Source organism: Antrostomus carolinensis, unplaced genomic scaffold, assembly GCF_000700745.2.
Source record: "Antrostomus carolinensis isolate BGI_N321 unplaced genomic scaffold, ASM70074v2 scaffold13561, whole genome shotgun sequence".
Lineage (NCBI taxonomy): Eukaryota > Metazoa > Chordata > Aves > Caprimulgiformes > Caprimulgidae > Antrostomus > Antrostomus carolinensis.
The window spans coordinates 11,699-27,484 of record NW_010296364.1 but is presented as its reverse complement, the minus strand read 5'-3'; the positions used below and the strand labels follow the sequence as shown (position 1 = coordinate 27,484).

Here is a 15,786-nt window from a genome sequence, read left to right as displayed (position 1 = left end):
GGGGTTCAGCCGTTCCCGAAGCGCCTGTCAGCAATGTCAGTCCAACCTTTGCTCTGGGTTTTTATTGCTTGTCCCTTCTGACCGGGGGAGAGGGCGTGCTGGAGCCTGGCGCAGCTCTGGGCTGGCTCTTGCTCTCCTGGAGCTGGTGCCAAGGTCCCTGGCAGCTCAGGAGCCAGCACGGCTCAGCCACCAAAGCACTTGACTTCAGTTGCCCGGTGTTCCCATCTCCAGCTCCTCGTCTTCCTCCTCCGACCAGCTCAAGCTGTCATCCGAGTCCTCCTCCTGCGCTGGCCCAGGTTCCTCTGCATTGGCAGCCTCCTCCTGCTCGCCATGGGAGCTTGACCTGCTTTGGGGGAGCTCCAGCCTGGCCCAGGAGCCAGGGCTGGCTTTGCAAAGCACGATCTCCACCTTGGTAGGGACCATGCTCACAAAGCTCTTCTCTATTTCAATGACCTAGAAAGAGGGGAAGGTGCAGTGAACTGGGCAGAGACGGGCAGGCAGCACACGCTCATCCTTCCCATTACCAGCAGAGCCCTGCCAGAGGAGGAGAGAGGAGACATCTCCTCTCCTCGTGTGCCAGGAGACAGAGCAAGATGAAACCTGGGCTCTGGCTGAGCTTCACGGTGTTACATGTCAGCAGCACGGCAGTGCTGGTACAGAGCTCAGGAGAGCTCGGGCAGCCGCAGCCACGTGTGCGGCTGCCGTACAGCCCAGGGCAGTGAGCTGTGCTGAGACACGGCCGTGCCCACAGCCGGCAGCACGCTCTGCTGCCCACGGGGCAGGCAGCAGCACCAGAAATAAAGGTAAGAAATGCACATGCAAATTCCTGGGTTTCACTGCTCCTCCCCAGCCAGCAACCAGCTTAGGAAGGAGAGAGCGATCTCTCTGCTCACACTGCTGCACAGCAGGATTGCAGGGGGAGACAGGGACCTGCTGGGCCAGAGACCCTTTGGGGCAGTCTGGGACCAAACCCAGAACACCTACAGAGCCAGCAGCAACATCCAGCTCTGCTCTTAGTCCAGGATCAATTAGCACAGCCACCAGCAGCCTCCGAAACAGACCTCCTCACAATGCCTAAAGCATTTCATTGCAGAGATGGCTATAAATGCCAGTACCTGGGCAACCTGGCTCCCAGATGATCCCAACAGGAGCAAGCTAGCACTGTGGCAGCAATTAAAAGAGAGTAGCCAGGGTGCCTCAGGTAGTGCAGAGTGGTCAGACAGGCACCAAGCCCAGACACAGAGCCCAGACACAGTCCTGGTGTGACTCCCAGGGGTTGTTACCACTATGGGATCAATAGAGAAAAACCTAATTTCCCCATCAGCCTTTGCTGCTATAGAAAACTGGAGCTCTGGAGATAAATGAGTCCTCTCTGCTGCAACAGCTGTAGTGGACCTGTGTTCTCTGCAAGGCTTTGAGAGCTGGCTGTGAATCACACCAAGGGAGGGACTATGAAATGGCTGTTTGTTCCACAGATGTGCCAGTGGGGAAGACACAGTGTCCCGGGGGCCACAGTATTTCTATGCAATAATACAGGCAAAGTCTGCCTCATGCTTTGTGCACAGGAAGGACCGTGCAGCAATTGCAGCAACAACCATTTTGCTGCTTTTTCAAAAGTCTGAGAATCCTGACTACGCAGAGAATAATTTTCCTCACTGGGAGACTGTGTTTGGGGTTGCAAATGCTTCTCCCAGAGCACAGGCTGCCTCTTAGCATTGCAGCCCAGCCCCATGCAGACTACTGGAATAGGGAAATCAAAGTAAACAGGATCTTACCCCCCAGAGATCCAGTTCTGCCTCAAAAATCTTACCGCCTTCAAAGATGATGTGACTCTCAAGCTGAAAGATCAACAGAGAATTATCTGAGTGGGTAGCACAGCCATGCCAGAGCTCTTCCCCCAGACAGTGCAGCTGCCTTCCAGCATCATAACGCATCCCATGTCCTGCTCCAGTGTAACAGTTCAGTGATGCCCTCAGCACCCGGGAGCATTTCACCCCCTTCAGAGCATATCAGGTTCACCTCTGCCACCAGCTGAGGGATTCAAGGCCAGCAAAGCCACTGAGCCAGAGTGGCCAGGCAGATGCTGCTGCAGCAGCGAAGCCCCCAGGCTCTCATCGTGGGGACAGCAGGTTGGCAGTGCCAAACCCAGCTGCAGCAACAGACCAAACAGGCCATCATAGAGCACCAGGCACCCATCCAGCTCCCGGCTGTTGGCTCATCAAAATCAGGTACCGTGAAAGCACACAACCCCAGCCCAGATCTGCCACCCCACTCACCACAGTGCGGTTGGCTTTCACGCTGCTGAGGGCAGGCAGCGCGTTCTTGGCATAGACCGTCACCACCACCTGGCTGTTGGTTTGGTGCCAGTCGTGCCGGCAGGACACTGCCTTCTTGTCCTGCTGGGGAGGGGAACCCATCACAGCACAGCATCTAGCCCAAGCACACCCCAAAGAGAAGGGATGGCTGTGCTGGAAGATGCTCCTTTGCATGTCTCCTTCGCAGAGCACTGGCTGAGGTCAGCAGCAGCTGAGCAAGATCAAACCCTGCCTTTTGTGCAGGTTTTTGAGGGGAGGTGGTTCATGCAGAGATGGGCAGACCCTGCCAGGCTGTCCCATGCAACATGGGGCGTCTGTGCTGTGCCTAGGCTCCAGAAGGATGTGTTAAGACTAGAGATATCCCTTTCTTGTTCCAGAGTCACTCTGCTATACCCAATTTCATAGGTGCTGTGCAGTCAGGGAACTCAGTCTGGAGGGCAGTGCAGGGGCTGTTGCTGGACATGGATCATGCTACCATGCTAAATTTGGGAAATAAATGAGCCCAAACTGGCCACGTTTCACCTTTCTCCCACAGGACCCTCACCTCGGCTGTGCCACAGTCAGCTTTGGACCCACCAGGCATTTCTGAGCATCAGCAGGAGACAGACCCTGTGCAGCCCTCGGCATTGCCAGCCAAAGAAACACACCAGGAGGAATCCCAGCCCCAAGCTCAGATGACAATTAGTGCAAAGCATCCGCACCACATCACAGTTCATTCACTGCAGCCTCCTTTACATCCACTCTACATTTTCTGCCTCAGGACAAAGAACAGCCTGGGCTCAGCGCGGGTTGCTCAGAGCAGTGTTGACTTGGAGGAAGATGATGCACTTTCAGGGATATCCTGGGCCACTTTGGTGTAACTTTATCAGCTCAAGCCTGTTTCCAGCCAAGAGCTTTCCTGGGGAAACTTGCACGCACACACACAATATTGGGAATTAGGATCTTCTCCCCATTGCTCTGCCACAACACCATGTTCCTATCTCGATGAGGTCCCTCCTGGGAAGCAGTTGCAGAGAGAAAGCTTCATTAAAACCAAATTCAGTCATCTGTCAGAACTTTTGGGGGTTTTTTGCAGGGCTTTTCCCATGCTCAGCTGCCTGTCCCTGTGCAGCAGCCTGCAGTGCTGGCTACGCCATGCCCAGGGGACACCTCCTGCCTTGTTCAGCTTCCTATTGCACATCTGCCCATTGGGTGTGAGAGCTGATATGTTTCATGAATGCAGGAGCAGCATTTTAAACAGCAGCTGGGTGAAGATCAGGCATTTAAACCCTGCACTGAAGATTAGGCGTTCAAACCCTGTGCATTCATCTGTTGGCAATTATGAAAATGAAGATAATTAAATATAGAAACCTGTGTGAATGCAGAGCAAGGGAAGGAGCGCTCCTCGGGTGCCAGTAATGACACTGTGCTCACGCGAATTTCCCCCACCAAGAGCCCCCTTACCCCCTTTCCCGTCCAGCAGTGCCGCCCGCTGCTGCAGCCTGGCTGCTCCAGGAAGGCGCTGAACTCTGTCGTTTTGACTCTGCAGCAGCTCCAGTACTTCATCCTGGGGAGAGCAAGGTGACCTGAGCGGGGAGCAGGAGAGGGGACTGCAGTGGGTGTCAGGGTGGTGGGGCAGAGGGGCTCAGAACCAGCAGCTCCTCCTGCCTGCCCATCACCCGGGGTGGCGGGTGTCACCCACATCTGCACCAGCTGTGCTGCTGAGGGCACACTGCCTTGTGAAGTGGCACTTTCAGCCTCAGCAGGGTCAGTTTGCTTCCTGGGAAAGGTTTGTTTCTTACCCCTCATGGAAGACAGGAACGCCAGGATGGAAGGTACAGACCTCTGTGTTGCTCTCTGGGCCCTGGTAGATCTGTGGAGCGAGAAGCAGGGGAAAGTTTCAGCTGTCTCTGTGGCACAGTACAGCATGGCACAGCCAGGCATCTGCCCAGCACTGCCCATCCCTGCACAGGGCACAGCATTCTGCCTAACATCACCCTTTCACCAGGTCCAGCATCTCTGAGGACTTACTCTGACACTGTGCCCAGCCGGCAGCCCAGCACTGGTCCCTGCTCCCTGCTGGCAGGACAGTCACCCTGGCCTCGCTGGGACCCCGGTGTTACCCCCGCAGCCCTGGCAGCAGCCCTTCCGTATGCCCTCTCCCACACACAGCCTGGTCCCAGCACAAGGCTGGTGGGCAGCACCAGCACAGTGGTCATGTTTGAACACCACAGAAACTCACTCCGAGGTGCAAGGGGCCATTCATCCATCCTGTCTCTTCCCCTCCTTCCCAGAACACGTCAGTCTCATGTCCTCATCCACCTCCCACCTTCTGCTCCCTGCTCGCTCCTCTCTCTCTGCTGCTTTCCAAGCGTGCAGTCCCTCCTGCAGCTCAGCCCCTCCAGCACACGCCTACACAAGGCAGGCTGGGGCAAAGATAGAGAGTGGGCTGTTCTGCACTCCTTACTCGCAGGTGGGAATTATTCCACATGCATTTTACTTATGTGCCCATATCCTGAATATGGGCCATATCTCATTGGCAGCAATTAGCAGCAGTGAAATGCAAATGTACCACCAATCCGGGAATCTGGAAGCCTCTTGCAGGAATGTGGCTGGGAGGTGAAAGAGGCAGCAGCTCCAGGGACAGGATGAGCAGGAGCACATGGAGCTGATGGGCATTGCCACCTCCCACCCACCCAGCACCCTGCCCTGCACCCAGTGGCAGCTGGGGGATGAGCTCCTGAGCCGGACCTGAGATGCTCCAGGCCATGTGGCACAGACAGTACACGGATGGGATCCTGCTGGGTACTCACTGCCTTGCAGGCTGCGTTCTTGCAGGTGGTGCCAGCTCTCACCTGGGCAGCTGCCTTCCCTGCAAGAACAACACAGCTTCATCCCAGGGCACAAGGCACCCACGTCTGCAGGTGGCTGAGCACACAGCACCCGCCATCCTGCGCTGAACCCCACACTGAACTTGCCACCAGCAACCCCGCTGCTGTCCACTGGCGTGTCACTACCTGCACAACTGCCCTCAGGTGCCTCATCCTTGGAGGACAGGTTCAGTTTCTCCAATGCCTGCTCCAGAGAGCTGGATACTTTAATTGGCAGCAGTTGTCTTGGCTCATCAGAGCTGGGAAACAGCAACAGCAAAAGCCAAGTGGGGTCGTTTTTTGCAATTTAAGTGTGTTAAGTGCTTCCTTCTCCTGAGGAAGCAGCAGGGCAGGACACATGCAGAAGCAGCAGCACAGTGGGGCAATGCTGTTAGTTAAACCTGTCTCACCTTGGTCTTTCCCGCAGCATCTTCTCAGCTGATTTTGGTCCTTGGATGATAAACTCCTCCGCTGGTTTGGCCTTCAGCTTGTCTGAGGTCTCCTCTTGGCTGGAAGGCTCAGGGGGCTTCTCCTTGCTGTGAAACCCCTTTGTGCATCCCTGAGCAGTAGAGGCAAGCCTGATGCCTGCTTTGCCCTCCCTAACCTGGCAGCTGCTCCCAAACCCTGCGAGTTTCCATGCTCTGGTGGCTCTGTGTCCTGCAGGGATGGGCTCTGCCCCTACACCAGGGCAGGGGCTGTGTCTGCAGGGATTCCCAGGGACAAGACAATGTGTCAGCCTCACTGGGGCCATGGCAGACAGGTCTCAGTTCTGTTCACCCCAGCCTGGCAGCTGTAGGGCAGCAAGAGTCTCCCCCGTGTCCCTGGGCCTCTGCTGTGTCCTTCTCTCCCCCAGGACTGCTCAGACATTCGCGGCTGTGCTGGCTCTTGGGGCATTTGTGTTCATCCCACAGGATCCTGGAGGGGGATCCCAGCCCCTTCCAGCACCTTTCTCCAGGAGTGCCTGCCCACGTGCTAGGAGCAGCACCCTTGCTTCAAGGCTTCTTGGGAGCAGATGGGAAATCCCTGGGCAGCGGGGCGAAGGGAGCAGCCTTGGTGTGGGATGGGGATGGGACAGGGCAGGGGAGGGGCAAGGAGGAGAGGACGGAGGAGCTGTGGGTGTATTTAGGCTGGTGGGTCACTTACCTTTATGGAGAGGAACTCAGAGAAGTCTGTTGTGCATTTCTTGCAACAAGACCAGCCCTAGGCACCAAGAGACAACACACTGGTCAGGTGTGGGGAATCCTGCTGGGAACAAGATCCCTCCATGCAGCTGCAGCCCCAGCTCCTGCCCACTCACCTTCAGGGCATCATGGAAGATGGGGATGCCCGGGTGATACAGGCAAGAATCTGAAAAGGGAAAATCAAGCAGAACCTTTCAGGAGGAACAATCCTGCCCATGAGCCACCTGTGACCCCCGGCAGCTCCTGACCCAGCTCCTGCCATGCAGGTTGCCTGTGCTGGGCTTGGCTCAGCCCTGCTTGGCAGCTCAGGCCATGGCACGGTGGCTGAGGCCACAGACCAGGAAAGCAGCACACGTTCCCGCTCACCCTGGTGCAAGGCAGACGAGCCCACTTACCCTTGGTGTTGTGCTCAGGATCAAACCTCTGCCCGCAGCCCTTGTTGTAGCACAGCAACGCCATAGCTCAGGCGTACTCACAGCGTCCTTCAGTCCTTCCACTACAATCCCATCAATCTTGTCCCTGCCCGTGATCTCCCCTCTGTGTCCCCACGGTGGTTTCCAGCCCAGGAGCTGGGAGGTGGCTTTGCCTATCTTTGGAGGCAGCTGGAGGAGGTGACTTGTAACTGGAGAGCAGGCTAAAGATGGACATAGCAGCTCAGCAGCTGACGGGACCCAGCGCCTGTGTTATCTCCAGAGGCATTTCTGTCCTGCCCCTTCCCCTGACAGAAGGAATGGGTGCTGCGGGGTGGCTCCGCACTGGAGTGGGCAGAGGACCTCCCAGCAGCTGCCATCCTGCCAGTGTCTGGCATGGAGGCATCAGTGCTACCCCAGTGCTCGTGCTTGGCTCATGGCAACCTGTGACTCCTAAACTGCTCTCCGTTTCTTTAGCATTTATAGAAGCAGCTGAAAGTTTCCTGCAAAAGAAGGGAAGAGACTTCCCAGAGTCCGAGGACAAAACCTGTGCTGATCTCCCCCAGCCCCAAAAGGCACAACCATCTGCTAGACAGAGGCACCGGCAGACTAAAGCTGTGCATGTGGCCAAGACGTCCTTCAATGCAGGGCCTTGTGCAACCCAGGGATGAAACCTGCCCCCTGCAAGATCATTGTCATCACAGAAGAGCACAAAATGTTCCGTGGGCCCCCCATACCCAGGAGAGGTTCACTCAGACTCCCTGCTCAAAATTCTGGGACCCAAGGGTTTTCCTCTACAAACAGGAAACCCTCTTGAGATCAAAGGTTTTACTTAGTTCCTACAAGCATCTAAAACAAATATGATTTTATTTTAGTTGTTCCTGTTTGCAGAGACAGCTGTTTCCTGTATGTTGCCCTGACCTGCTGGAGCACACAGCACCTGGATAGTGTTTCTGCTCAGGAACCGGGTTCAATGTAAGCTCTTGGCGCTATCAAACAGAGCAAAGGGCAGATCCTGCAAGCACCAGCTGCCCAGGGAGTCTGCTCAGGAGGGGAACCCACATGGGTCCCACATGGCTGATATAACCCCGTCCCTGTCCCACAATGTTTGTTTAACCTAGTTAACCCCCCTACAACAGCCTGCAGGATCTGCTGCCACCCCGAGAGGATCTCCAAAGTCCAGAGTTAGGATGAACCCTTGCCAAAATTCTGGAGCTTACCAGGGTGATGACTCTAGACTCATTTCACACTGCCCTGCTGCTCCATCTCTAGCTCATTTCTGCTGTCCCCACCTTGAGATGCCCTGACCAGTGGCAACATCTGGCTTTTTCTTGTCATCTTGTTAGCAAGGAGGATGGCCCCGCTGCAAAGGAGGACACGTGTCACCATCAGGCCTCCTTACATTTGGGCAGCCTGTGTATAAACCCACATCCAACCCAAAAGCTAGGAGGGAAACAGAGTGCTGGGGAACTGTCACACCAGCATGAGCTACATTGGCTTCTAGCTGATACCTCCCTTGAAGGACTCCAGTGCCTCAAGACACTAAAATTGACCCAACAGTCTTAAAGGTGGGTAAAAAAACCGCTGCTGGCATCTAGTGTGTCTGCTCAGGTGGGAGGGATCACTTGGGACCTGGGCAGAGCCCTGTGATAGGGGAATTTGTGATCCTGGGGGCTGAGGAGAGCTATAGGGTTTCAGATCTCCTTGTCCTTTCCATGAGCTGTCAGCAAGGCTGCAGCTGTCCCCAGCCCTGTGCCAGTGAGAATCTGGAGCTCAGGTTACCTTGCACGCCTCGGGTGAAATGCCAAGAGGATGCTGTGGGCTGACCCACACACAGAGGCTGGAGGCCCATCACAGAGGGACCAGCAGACAGCTGGGGAGGGCTGTGGCTGAGCAGAGCCGCCTCAGCACCCGAGGAGCAGCATCAGGCAGCTGAGAGCACACAGCAGCACTGCTCTGCCTTCATTCCTCTGCTGCACCACTGCAGATGTCTGCAGGGAACAAGGTGGCTCAAAAGACAGAACCTACTGGGAACACAGCACAGTGACATATGGGAAATTGGGGTGTCTGCAGCTCCCAGCCCAAGGGAAGACTCCCCAGGGAGGAAAAGGTGAGGGGGCACATCCTTGGAGACAGACATGGGACATCCATCATGAAAAAGAGATGAGCTCTAGCAGCACTGCTCAGTTGGCCACCAGCAGAGTCAAGACCCTCCTAGAGCTGGTGCTTTAAAAATTAGGAAAAAGAGGAGATGAGGTTCAGGTGATGGCAAAGAGTGTGCTGGACTGTGCATCCATCACATGGTGTCTAGTTTGAAGCTGTGTCTTCTGACAGTTGTATTTGGGCCATAGGGTTGTGTTGCTAAGTCCATACCTCCTCCAGGGCAGAGCTCCAAGTAAAGCAGATGTCACTGTGTGAGCTGGCTGAGCAGGGACAGTTGTGACCAACACCTTTGAAACAGCTTGGAAGGAATGGGCCATCTGAAAATTAAAAATAAAGCCTGTTTGTTTTATGGGCACTTAATTTGATATATAACAGAACAAAAAGGAGGGAAAAAAAAAGGACCAAATGATTCTCAAACCCAACGTTTTCCCTTGAATGATCAGGGTCAGTGTAAAACAGCCCCCAGAGTCCTGGGGAAAACATCCTGGATGCCTCCAAGGAGACAAACCCAGGTCACTGCCAACCCTTTGGTCATTGAAGATTCTCTGCAGAGCCCAGGGTAGCAGGAAGGGTGTACATTTTCAAAGCATGGAGTAGCTCCTCCATGCAAAAGGCTGGTTAGGAGAAGGAAAAGCCCTGATATACGTATAACTGCTATATATGCTACCCAAAGCTAGCAGGCAGGATTCATGTTTTAGTTATTTGGGAAAGAAAATCTTCCCCATGTGTGCTGAGCAATTCCACAGCAGAAGTTCTGCCCAGGCACCCCTCTTGTGACAGCACTGCTCAGGCTTACGTACCAGCTGCTGTCCAAGAGATCTGCACTAATTGTACTCAACAGCTCAGAGAACAGGTTTGAAAAAGGTCAGAAAACCATCAGAAATGGGGATGTGTTTTCTTTTTTGGACTATTTCCTCCACAGGAAATTGTCCAAAAAGAAAAAAATTTCAATCTACTGCTAAGACTCAGTTTTTTTGTCACTAGCTGGCATCCGTAATCAAAACCCCGACACAGCCCGATCTGGCAGGGATCGTGGGGCTTCACAGGTTTTCCTTTGGAGGGTCCTGTTGCCTTTAAAGCACAGTCACTATGAGCTCGGGTGGAGCAGAGTGGCCAGGCTGTAGTGAGGGAAAATGCCCCAAACGCAGGGTTGTGCCTGGCTGAGCTCCGCTTTCTTCCTCACCTTTTGGCTACCTCTGGCACTCAGGTGATTCACCAGGTAGACAAGCAGGTAACCCAGCCGTGACCAAGAGAGAAGAGGGAATGATGGCTCCTTTCCAGCAAGGCCACGGGGAATCATGTCTTCCTTCTTTCAGCTCTCCAAGGTAGCTCGCTGGAGAAGTAGTTTAACATATCCTACCACTTGTAGTTTTCTAAGATAAATGATAGACAGATCTCATCTAGCGAGATGCACGCTGCCAGTAAAACAAGGAAATGTTTGTTTACTGCTTTGATGCAACAAAATTATCCAGGTAGTAGTCAGATTTTTCAGGTTTATCTTTGATTCTTGCAAATACAGTCACTGTTGTTTCAGGGGAAGATGCATAAAGCACAAGTTGTAACTTCTGAAGCCCACAAATTATGGGGGTTTAAAACTAGGAGCAAAGTAATAAGAAGGAGACTGTTTATCAGTCCTTGGTCTGATATGAACTGATACAGCATAAGTGTATTTTAAACAAGCTGATCAGATATGACAGCAAAAGGCAAAGGTGTCTTTTCATGATAGTCAAAATACTTCATCAGTCTGCACATACAGGGTAGCCAGCGATCTGGAAAAGCATGGAGAGGGAAGGAAGCCTTCCTGCCTGCAGGCTGGCTGGACCTCAGCACATCACAACAGCACCTGTGCAGAGCCCAGTCGCTGGAGCTGCACTTGCTGCCTTTTATCCAAGCAGCACAAACACTGACAGCAAAACCAAAGTGCTCCAGCAGACTCCAGCATCTGGAAGTGCTCTGCTACAGTGAGGCAGCCTTGCCTTCTCCTGTGCCCAGCCTGAAATGCTTCTGCACTACAAGCAGTCCCTGGTGCCACTTCCCCCAGCTGCCTGCCTCTGAAAACCTCAGTCATGGTTTGCTTTACAATTTCCTGACTAGAACCTCGGTCACAGGTTTTCTGTCTCCTCCTTTAAAGCAAATGATAATAGTTACCTCTAGCATTGACACCAGAGTGTACTTTGAGTTTTCTTCCTTTGTTGACTGGATCTCCAATTTTCATCTCCTACTGGTCTTGTTAGATGGACTTTGAGCAGTGCTACCTCCCTCCTTCCCCAGGATTTTACACAAGCTGTTACTAGAACCCTTTTCTCCGGGGAAAGGCAGTAATTTCTGCCTTATCTTACACTTGAATAGGACCGAGGCAGCAGCAGAGAACTGCTGAACATTGGAGCTCTAGCATTTCCCTAAGGCAGAGAAGATTTCTTTTGACTGCTCACTAACAAGCCAGTCACCTGAACAATGGGCAGGAGAACGAGACAATACAGATACCCGAGTGCAACTTTACAGTTTCTTCTCCTAATATTTTACACTTTGGAATTAACATACTTACAAAACACCCACGGCATTGTGTCTGCCAGTCATGGTCCAGACACAGGCCACAAGGACAGATTCATCCTCTCCACAGGGCAACAGAAAAGCTAATCAGCATTCCCACTAATTTATTTGAGGTTTTGCAACATTAGATATCCCAGCAAATGTGCCAGGTGAAAAACATCACCAAACTCTTCACACTGTACCTACAGGTAAGTCACAATCCCCCCAATAATCACCATTAAGTCCTGTATCACCTCAGCAAGCCAGATACCAGTGCTGATGCTTCAAATGTGGAAAACAAAGCAAAGCAAAGGAAGCAAAAGAAACAAGAGCATCAGCTGCCGCACCTCTTTTCAATACAGCTTCTTATCAATCATCCCATTCCAGGCTAATTATAAACCATCAAATGACAGAGGTAAACCAATAAAACTGCCAGAGAGATTATTTCATCTTTCCCCACTTACAGAGTACCTACAGGACCAAACCCTCATTTTTTTTTTTTTAAGTTATTGCCTTGGTAACATCAGGCACATGAGTATGTTTTTAACTTCCCTATTATTTCACGTCTGTAAGGCAGCTCCTTACACTCTTAGGCTGTAATTTTCTCCCTTTCCCACATACATTTCTCCCTAAGCTTCCCCCTCCCCAGTCTGTCTCGAGAGCTTCAGTGGGAGAAAACAACTCACAGAATGCTCCTCTCCTGACAGATTCCCCCACATATTACACAAGATAAAAGTGTTACCGTGTCCACTGACAGTTCTGAGTCCTCCCCTTGCTGCCCCAGCACAGTTCGGAGCTCTGCAACCCAGCCAGAGACACAGACAACTGTGTACGGGGCAGATGAGACACAAATTGAGCTCCACATGAACAAGTCTTGTGTCTCACTTCCCTGCATCCACAACACAGACACATCCTTGGTGCAGCAGGAGCTCCCTTACTGTATTCCGAAATGCTGAAGTTTAAGGTCTCGATCCCACACACAAATAAAACTCATTCTGTGACAAGGAGAACTGTTGGGAAATTCAGGGGTTGAACACTCGCTCTCTAGAGCTATGCAGGAACAACTCTGTGCCTTAATTTGGATCTTGATTTACTTCAGTCCATATGTACACATTTTTATTCAAAAAACAGAAGAGACAACACACTAGATAAAAAAGGCTTAAAATCCACTTTAATAATGCATTCCTGTAACATTCCTCAGACAAACTCAAACTTGTTAGTGGGACAATTACAGCTTTGTGTTCAAACAGTTTACACTAAATGAAAAAAAATCTTGTAGTACTTCTACACAAAAGACAGGCAAGGTTAAGATTATACAAACATTTGTTTCAGTTAAATCTTCAGCATGAGATACAGTATCTTTGACCAATAGATTGTACTTTACTACCAGTAAAAATAAACAGCGATACAACACGTTATCAAAAAATCCATCCAAACAAGAGCCTCCCAGCCATTCAGGCTGCACATGACGGTCAACTACTTTAAAGGAACAGATGGTCCAGATAAAAAGAATAGCTACAAGATAAAGAGGAAAGGAAAAAAAAAAAAAAAAAAAAAAAAAAAAAAAAGGAAACAAACATAAAATCTCCCCCACTTCACTACATGACGGATCATTTGGAGCTATAGAAATTTACAGAATCATGGGAGCTGCAAAGTACCCAGATGCTGCCCTAGTTCTCCAGAGACTTCCCTGTGCTCTTAAACAAGGTACACTACGCTAAAAAAAAAAATGCCAAGACATACCGCAATTTTATCTAGTTTAGTCTCAGGACTCTTGGCTGCAAATAGGAAACCTGGAATGGTCAAGGCATTAGGGTCCTTGCCAGATTTTACCGTTACACTGAACAACCACAGCAGCCTCCCAGAATCCATTCTTCACATTGAAATTATAGGAATGCACCACATGAAAATTTCTAAAACCTTTACCAGTCAGCCCGCACTCCCCTTGTCCTAGAGTGGCTTTACCAAAACAGGCCCTAATTAACTATTTTTAATATCCCCCTCTCCCCCCCGAGTTGAACCCTGTACGGCCTGCCAAGATTCCTTTCCTTTTTGGGGTGTGTGCAGGGGGTAGCTTAATCCTGTTAGTATCTGCGACGCTTGTTAGGGCCAAAGTCACCCCCTGGATTTCCTCTGTTGAAGGCAGGTGGGTTCCCTCCCATTGCTCCGAGGCCTTCCATCGCGCCGCCCTGGCCAAAGCGATCTGCAGGCGGTGGTGGAGTCTTGGAATGAGGACAAACGCAGAAGAGGCAGGAAGAAAAACAAGGATCAACAAAGGGCAGTTAAAAGCCATCTGAGTGCACTCAAATTCTACCAGGATTTCATAGTTCCACTTGACCTTCTACAAACCTTCACCCCACCAAAAACATCCCCAAAGCCCCAAAACTCAACCATTGCAGGACCAAGTCTCTCTCCCCACATAACATGAAGTCAAGCATGCGAGAATACAGAGTTTGCACTATCTCACAGCCTAGTGCCCTGCTGTGGAGCACATGAGTAATGCAGTCTGGGAAAGGAGAACTTGGCATTTCCACCATATTTGTTCACCCAAACAGAATGCAGATGATGAGCAGTGCACTGACACTGCAGCACTATCACAATCCAGGTGTACACAACACTCCAATTCCAAAATAAGCCTGCAATGCTAGTCTTGTGCCCTGATTGTGTCCTGTTACTTCTATTCCTTTGGCTCTCCCTCTCCCAGCTGGGTTAGTGCTATCGCACAGCCTCTTCCTTCCAGCAAGGAGAAGATGATCAAAGGATAACTCAGATTGGAAGGTACCTCAGGAGGTCTCTAGTCCAACTTCCTGCTCAAAGCAGCATCAGCTATAAGGTCAGACTAGGTTAGTCACAGCTTTATTCAGTTAGGTCTTGTAAACATCCAAGGATGAAGACTGCACTACCTCTCTGGGCAACCTGTTCCACTGCCTGAATGTCCTCATGGTGGACATGGCACTTCCTTTGGGGAAGGCACTGGAGGCAACCACTGCTTCTTCCTTCTCCCTGGACTGGGGCTAAATGACTATGTAGAGCAGAGCTGCTTTACACCAGACTCCTGCATTCTATTTATTCTTCGTCCACAGGGTTACAGCAGTGATGTGTACATGGACATCAGAAATGGCACTAGTACTGGAGGTGACTCCGTGGTATTGCCTGGTTCTACAGAACACAGACCCAAACTTCAGTAAAATTGTCAATGGGGAGGTCCCAGGCACTCTCAATGCTCACTTTGCTGGCAGTGCAGAGGAGGCACTAGCAGTAACACAGCACTCCTACCTTTTTTCCTTCCCTACAGATGACAAATTCTGAGTACTCATGAACTTCTCCCGTAGGACACATCATAGGGAAGGACACTGTAATCACTCCAAGGAGTTGGAGCAAGTGTGCTAAGTAACTGCTCCCTACTTGAATAAAAAGCTGGAATACATGGGCCCAGTAACTCTTACAACCAAGCACAGGGCCAGGATAAATAGTTTCCAAAAGACTATACATATTTCTGGCCATTAGAGTAACAGCTTATTGCTTTTTGGTCTAAATGGCATTATTTCATCATACTGATCTGAACTCACCTCCCTTTTCCATTCCTCTGTTCATCTGCCCCCTTAATTTCCTTGTGCAGTACGCACTCCCTTAACCTCAGCTGCTCCCCTGTCCCCACCACTTCAGTTCAAAAGCTTACAGCCAAATAAAACTGTTCTTTATGACAAAAAAAATGTCCATGATGTAGCAGTGATAAATCAAGTCTAAGTAGGAAGGTTTGCAGGAAAATTGTTTATTAGACCAATTGATATAAACTGCTAAATGAAGATGAACTTCCAGGTCAAACGTGACTACGACTGCTGCTGTTTCTGCTGCTGACTGGAAGTGCTGACACTGTGAGAGGATCGATCCTCTGTATGACAGAGAGGAGTAACAGATGCCACAGAAGCCATGGTCTATTGTAAAGCTCTGCAGTAAAGTTTAAAATGAAATTAAATATAAAAAAATTTTAAAAATGCATATAAATAAGCAAAACTTCCACTGATTCTTTGCTCTTCTCCTCCTAAACAAATTAGCTGAACTTATTTGAGCATACTCACTATTACCATACTCAGCTTATTAGCACGGGAGATAATTGTTTTTAAAACTGGTGACAGACAGAACATTACTGAAAGCTTGGCTGCAAGAATCTACTCCCAAAACACTCTCATTTACCAAAGTGCTTCCCATTATGCCATTTCAAAGATAACCATATATTACTGCTAAGATCTTTCTAACATATGTTTTAGCACGAGCTATCTTGGAAGTAAAGTAAGTAGTTATTAGACTTGGCCCAATCTCCTGAAAATTACCAACTACT

The 15,786-nt window shown here is 50.7% G+C and overlaps 2 protein-coding genes across 5 annotated transcripts in view; both read right to left on the bottom strand.

The window, feature by feature from the left end:
* Positions 1 to 204: 204 nt before the first annotated feature.
* LOC104532927 (cysteine and histidine-rich domain-containing protein 1) lies at positions 205 to 6,904 on the bottom strand. The gene is made up of 11 exons (XM_010178261.2): positions 6,741 to 6,904; positions 6,462 to 6,511; positions 6,308 to 6,364; positions 5,575 to 5,723; positions 5,312 to 5,424; positions 5,108 to 5,166; positions 4,097 to 4,167; positions 3,759 to 3,861; positions 2,277 to 2,396; positions 1,776 to 1,838; positions 205 to 453 (listed from the first exon to the last, which is right to left on the bottom strand). The coding sequence occupies exons 1-11, from the start codon at positions 6,802 to 6,804 to the stop codon at positions 205 to 207; spliced, it is 1,098 nt and encodes a 365-aa protein (XP_010176563.1). The 5' UTR covers positions 6,805 to 6,904.
* A 5,692-nt stretch (positions 6,905 to 12,596) lies between these two features.
* NONO (non-POU domain containing octamer binding) overlaps positions 12,597 to 15,786 on the bottom strand; it is a 14,888-nt gene continuing 11,698 nt past the window's right edge. For 3 of the 4 annotated variants that reach the window (XM_010178260.1, XM_010178258.1, XM_029087539.1), the window contains exon 10: positions 12,597 to 13,669. In XM_010178260.1, the coding sequence (XP_010176562.1) occupies positions 13,532 to 13,669 (138 nt within the window). In that variant the 3' untranslated portion in view covers positions 12,597 to 13,531. The remainder of the gene's footprint in view (positions 13,670 to 15,786) is intronic. The other variant, XM_010178259.2, reaches the window with a different exon arrangement.

Excerpts from the sequence above, each read along its gene's own strand:
- LOC104532927 (XM_010178261.2), bottom strand. The coding sequence starts at position 6,804 with ATGGCGTTGCTGTGCTACAACAAGGGCTGCGGGCAGAGGTTTGATCCT. Across the intron at positions 4,168-5,107 it reads AGAACGCAGCCTGCAAGGCA|ATCTACCAGGGCCCAGAGAG; the intron begins GTGAGTACCCAG and ends CTCGCTCCACAG. Across the intron at positions 454-1,775 it reads CAGAACTGGATCTCTGGGGG|GTCATTGAAATAGAGAAGAG; the intron begins GTAAGATCCTGT and ends CCCTCTTTCTAG.